The sequence below is a fragment of the Centroberyx gerrardi genome, chromosome 8, assembly GCF_048128805.1.
Source record: "Centroberyx gerrardi isolate f3 chromosome 8, fCenGer3.hap1.cur.20231027, whole genome shotgun sequence".
In the NCBI taxonomy this organism is placed as follows: domain Eukaryota; kingdom Metazoa; phylum Chordata; class Actinopteri; order Beryciformes; family Berycidae; genus Centroberyx; species Centroberyx gerrardi.
In genome coordinates, this window is record NC_136004.1 from 34094303 (window position 1) to 34099302 (window position 5000).

Below are 5000 nucleotides of genomic sequence, written 5' to 3' on the forward strand. Positions count from 1 at the left end.
CAGCTCCACCTGAGCTCCTCCTGCAGCTCCTCCTGAGCTCCTCCTGCAGCTCCTCCTGAGCTCCACCTGAGCTCCTCCTGCAGCTCCACCTGCAGCTCCACCTGAGCTCCTCCTGCAGCTCCTCCTGAGCTCCACCTGAGCTCCTCCTGCAGCTCCACCTGCAGCTCCACCTGAGCTCCACCTGAGCTCCTCCTGAGCTCCACCTGCAGCTCCACCTGAGCTCCACCTGCAGCTCCACCTGAGCTCCTCCTGAGCTCCTCCTGAGCTCCACCTGCAGCTCCACCTGAGCTCCACCTGCAGCTCCACCTGCAGCTCCACCTGAGCTCCTCCTGCAGCTCCTCCTGCAGCTCCTCCTGAGCTCCACCTGCAGCTCCACCTGCAGCTCCCGGCCTCCTGCTGTGTCAGGCCTCCTCTGCCTCCTGGACTCAGCGGGCCGTTGGCTCTGCAGTCGGTCTTCTTCTTCTTCTTCTTCTTCTTCTTCTTCTTCTTCTTCTTCCTCGCCCACTCCGGTGCTGCAGCCACCTGAACTTCCTGTCCGCCAGGTGTGTATGGCAGGACTGCAGGATGAACTGCATGCTGGGAAGTCTCCCACAGGCGCTGAGTCGGCTCTTCACAGCTTCTCTCTGACTGAACGGCGTCTCCTCCTTAGAACAGAACCGAGCCGCTCCTCAGGACCTGGCTTCTGGATTCTGACGGTTTGAACTCCGTTCTGATCTGATCTCTACCAGACCGACGCTGCTGTGAAGTCGTCTGTCGAGCAGAAGCTCAGAAGTCAGTGAGACTGCAGCCGCTCACAGCCGGTCTGTGTCTGCAGGTTTGGATCATCTTGAAGTGGTTCAAGAAGCTGCTGGATCTTTCTGGAACATGGCAGGTTGTAGGTTGCAGGTTGTGGGAGTAAACATTGCCAAAACAAATGACAATAAACATCATCAGTCAACAATTATAAGAAGTACTGACTGTAAAGCAAAATAACATCAGAGGTCAGAGGTCAGAGGTCAGAGGTCAGTCCTCTGCAGGTTGTGGCTGCAGTGATGGCACATTTCACCAAGCAAATATGGTAATTTCTCTGTATTTGTTTATTTTGGGGAAGAATGTATTTCTGATATTCTCATATTTGAGGCAAAGATGAAGAAATGTAGCCTGGTAAAACCATCCTGATCACGTGACCTCACATCCTGTTTCGCTCCATGGATCAGTCTGGACTTCTAGCCGCCCACATCAATTTCCTGACATTACAATGTAACCGGGCCAATCAGGGACTGCGTCGTAGTTGATGACGTGAAATACAGGCCGCCGCTGGCAAAACAGTAACGGCGTCTCCTGTTGTTATTGAGTCTATTTCTGCAATAACTGCACTTATGGCTGTTTACTCTACTAACGTTAACGTTACCGCTCGTTGCTTCGGGAGACGCCGTTACTGTTTTGCCAGCGGCGGCCTGTATTTCACGTCATCAACTACGACGCAGTCCCTGATTGGCCCAGTTACATCATCAACTACGACGCAGTCCCTGATTGGCCCGGTTACATCATCAACTACGACGCAGTCCCTGATTGGCCCGGTTACATTGTAATGTCAGGAAATCGATGTGGGCGGCTAGAAGTCCAGACTGATCCATGGAGCGAAACAGGATGTGAGGTCACGTGATCAGGATGGTCTTACCAGGCTAGAAGAAATGTGTTTCATTCATTGGTTTCTCTGTGGTTCCTCTCTCTCTCTCTCTCCTCTCTCTCTCTCTCTCCCCTGTGTGTGTCTCTCTCTCGCTCTCTCTCCTCTCTCTCTCTCTCTTTCTCTCCTGTCTCACTCTCTCTCTCTCTCTCCTGTGTGTCTCTCTCTCTCCTCTCTCTCTTTCTCTCCTCTCTCCCCCCCTGTGTGTCTCTCTGTCTCTCTCTCTCCTCTCTCTCCCCCCTGTGTCTCGCTCTCTCTCTCTCTCTCTCTCTCTCCTGTGTGTCTCTCTCTCTCCTCTCTCTCTCTCTCTCTCCTGTGTGTCTCTCTCTCTCCTCTCTCTCTTTCTCTCCTCTCTCTCCCCCCTGTGTCTCTCTCTCTCTCTCTCTCTCTCTCTCTCTCTCCTGTGTGTCTCTCTGTCTCTCTCTCTCCTCTCTCCCCCCCCCCGTGTGTCTCTCTCTCTCCTGTGTGTCTCTCTGTCTCTCGCCCAGGCTCCAGGCCGAGGGACTGCAGTGAGGTTTTGGCGGCCGGCGGCTCGCAGGACGGAGTTTATTCTGTGTTCCCAACTCACGACCCGGCCGGCTTCATGGTCTACTGTGACATGACGACCGAGGGGGGGGGCTGGACGGTACACACACACACACACACACACACACACAGAAACACACACACAACACACACGGTCAATTGGAATCAACACAGTTAGAAACAGCCTGTAGTTTCTGCTGCTACTTCCTGGTTTTAAATTGAGCCCCATTCCATCTGGGCTTCTAATCACTCTGTTGCCACGACAACCAGATACACGGACCTCTCCGTGGTAACGAGCCAGGTGTAATTAGCTTAGCGACCAGACAGTGGATCACACTGGATCTGTCTTCAGCCTGACTGGATGGAGGTTTGCTCTGTTTGTACTTTCAGTTCACGTTTATTTATTTCCAGCCCTTTACCACAGGAACAAGCCCAACTAGATCTGACTGATCAATAATCAATCATAGAACAGAATGATGTAACTTCAGGAAGCTTCCACTTCCTTCCACTTTCTGCTTGGAAACAAATAGAAACTAAAGCTGAAGTTTCCTGGTCTCTGCGTGTCTGATTTCTGTTGCTGTTTAAATCGTCCAACCAATAGCTGTGTTCTCTGGTTCTGTTAGGCCCCGCCTCCTGTCAATCAAAACGTTAGGCCCCGCCTCCTGTCAATCACCCAGTCAGGCCAACAGACAAACCAAAGCCAGACTCGTCCTCCAGCTGCAGTCTGGGACACGAAACAGATTTAAACTGCTGCTCTCTGCTTTACTGGAGGAACTCGAGCATTTGGACCGTTTGTTTCAGAATATTGACTGTGTGTGTGTGTGTGTGTGTGTGTGTGTGTGTGTGTGTGTGTGTGTGTAGGTGATCCAGAGGAGGGAGGATGGTTCGGTAAATTTCTACCGCGACTGGGCAGCGTACCGCGACGGCTTCGGCAAAACCACCGGAGAGCACTGGCTAGGTGACACACATGCACGCACGCACGCACGCACGCACGCACGCACGCACGCACGCACGCACGCACGCACGCACGCACGCACGCACGCACGCACGCACGCACGCACTGCATATTAAATATATAGATTCATCACATAGAATATTTCTGGACAGTAACAACAACAGTGATGATTACAAAAAAAGCAAAGTTAAAGAAGAGTTTACAGAGTTGATGTGTTTCTTAGATTATGGCATGACATCACCATGACATCATCATGACATCATCATGACATCACATACTGAGCACAGAGTTCTACTGTTTCAACATTTTTTTGTTGATACTGAGATTTTGAAAGTTCTCTATTCTTTCAGAGATGTTTGAACAGTCTGAGTTCCTGATGTGTTCAGACCTGGTCCAGGAGAGAAGAAGAGTTCTTCACTTCCTGTTTCTCCTGAGTCGCAGTGTGACTCTCTCTTTCTTCTCTCCTGCTGGTCTCTCCTGCCCGTCTCTACAGCTAGCTGCTGGTCTCTCCTGCCCGTCTCTACAGCTAGCTGCCGGTCTCTCCTGCCGGTCTCTACAGCTAGCTGCCGGTCTCTCCTGCCCGTCTCTACAGCTAGCTGCCGGTCTCTCCTGCCGGTCTCTACAGCTAGCTGCCGGTCTCTCCTGCCCGTCTCTACAGCTAGCTGCCGGTCTCTCCTGCCCGTCTCTACAGCTAGCTGCCGGTCTCTCCTGCCCGTCTCTATAGCTGCCGGTCTCTCCTGCCCGTCTCTATAGCTAGCTGCCGGTCTCTCCTGCCCGTCTCTACAGCTAGCTGCCGGTCTCTCCTGCCCGTCTCTACAGCTAGCTGCCGGTCTCTCCTGCCCGTCTCTACAGCTAGCTGCCGGTCTCTCCTGCCCATCTCTACAGCTAGCTGCTGGTCTCTCTGTACATCGGCAGCAGCTTCCTGTCTGGCTGTTTGATTCTGATCAGATTTGGGACAAACTGTAATTTGTTTTAAGGTTTTGGAAACATTTAGTTTTGTTTATAAGTTTGATTTCTTTTTGCCGATAGTGATAATATTCTTCTTGTTTGTTTGGATTTTGTCAGTGTGGTTGTGTGGTGAGGTTTAGTTGTGTTTCTTGGTCAGGTGTTCCAGCTGGTCTCTCTCTGGTGTCTCCTCCAGTGTGTCAGTGCAGTATTGTGGGAGACTCTGGGCCGCTGTGTGCCGGGCGGCTCCAGGACTTCGCTGCTCTTTTCTCTATATGTACCAGCAGAGGGAATCTCCCATGATGCTCTGCTCTACAGGCCCGGCTGGACTCTCTGATGTGTTTTTGCAGAATTCCAAATGCAGAATTTCAGTCGGGTTTTTGTCCCGGGCTTCATAGTTGCATTTGAAATGAGGCCCCAGATTTCACCACCATACAGTGCTACTGGTTTAATAACTGAATCAAACATTTTCAACCAGATTTTTATAGGAGGATTAAATCTATACAGTGATTTTCTTATTGTATAATATGCTCTGCGTGCCTTGTCTGCCAAGTTTCTTATTGCTAAACCAAACTTCCCAGATGAAGTGATTGTCAGCCCAGATAATTGTAGCTGGTTACATGATTGAGAGTTGTTCCACCCAGTTTGAATTGGTATTTATTTTCCTGAGATTTTCCTCTCTCTCTCTCTCTCTCTCTCTGTCTCTCTCTTTCTCGGAGGGGGGGGGGTCTGTTGATCCTGAACTCATGCTACAAGAGGACTTGTAGCAGCTCCAGTATGCATATTATAAAATGGCTTCCAACTTGGATGAGTTTGTGGAAAACTGGGATTGGAAAATGTTCTGTGCAGTTTAGTCCCAAGATTTACTATTCTTGGCTTTTTGATGGAAGGCAAACAGTGACAAATTTA

At 50.7% G+C, this 5000-nt stretch overlaps 1 protein-coding gene across 1 annotated transcript in view; it reads left to right on the forward strand.

Annotated features, from left to right (window-relative positions):
* The window catches only part of LOC139915804 (fibrinogen C domain-containing protein 1), a 17779-nt gene that overhangs the window by 8268 nt on the left and 4511 nt on the right, over nucleotides 1–5000 (forward strand). Inside the window, exons 5-6 of the mRNA XM_078285239.1 lie at nucleotides 2155–2291; nucleotides 3053–3149. Of these exons, the coding sequence (XP_078141365.1) occupies nucleotides 2155–2291; nucleotides 3053–3149 (234 nt within the window). The remainder of the gene's footprint in view (nucleotides 1–2154; nucleotides 2292–3052; nucleotides 3150–5000) is intronic.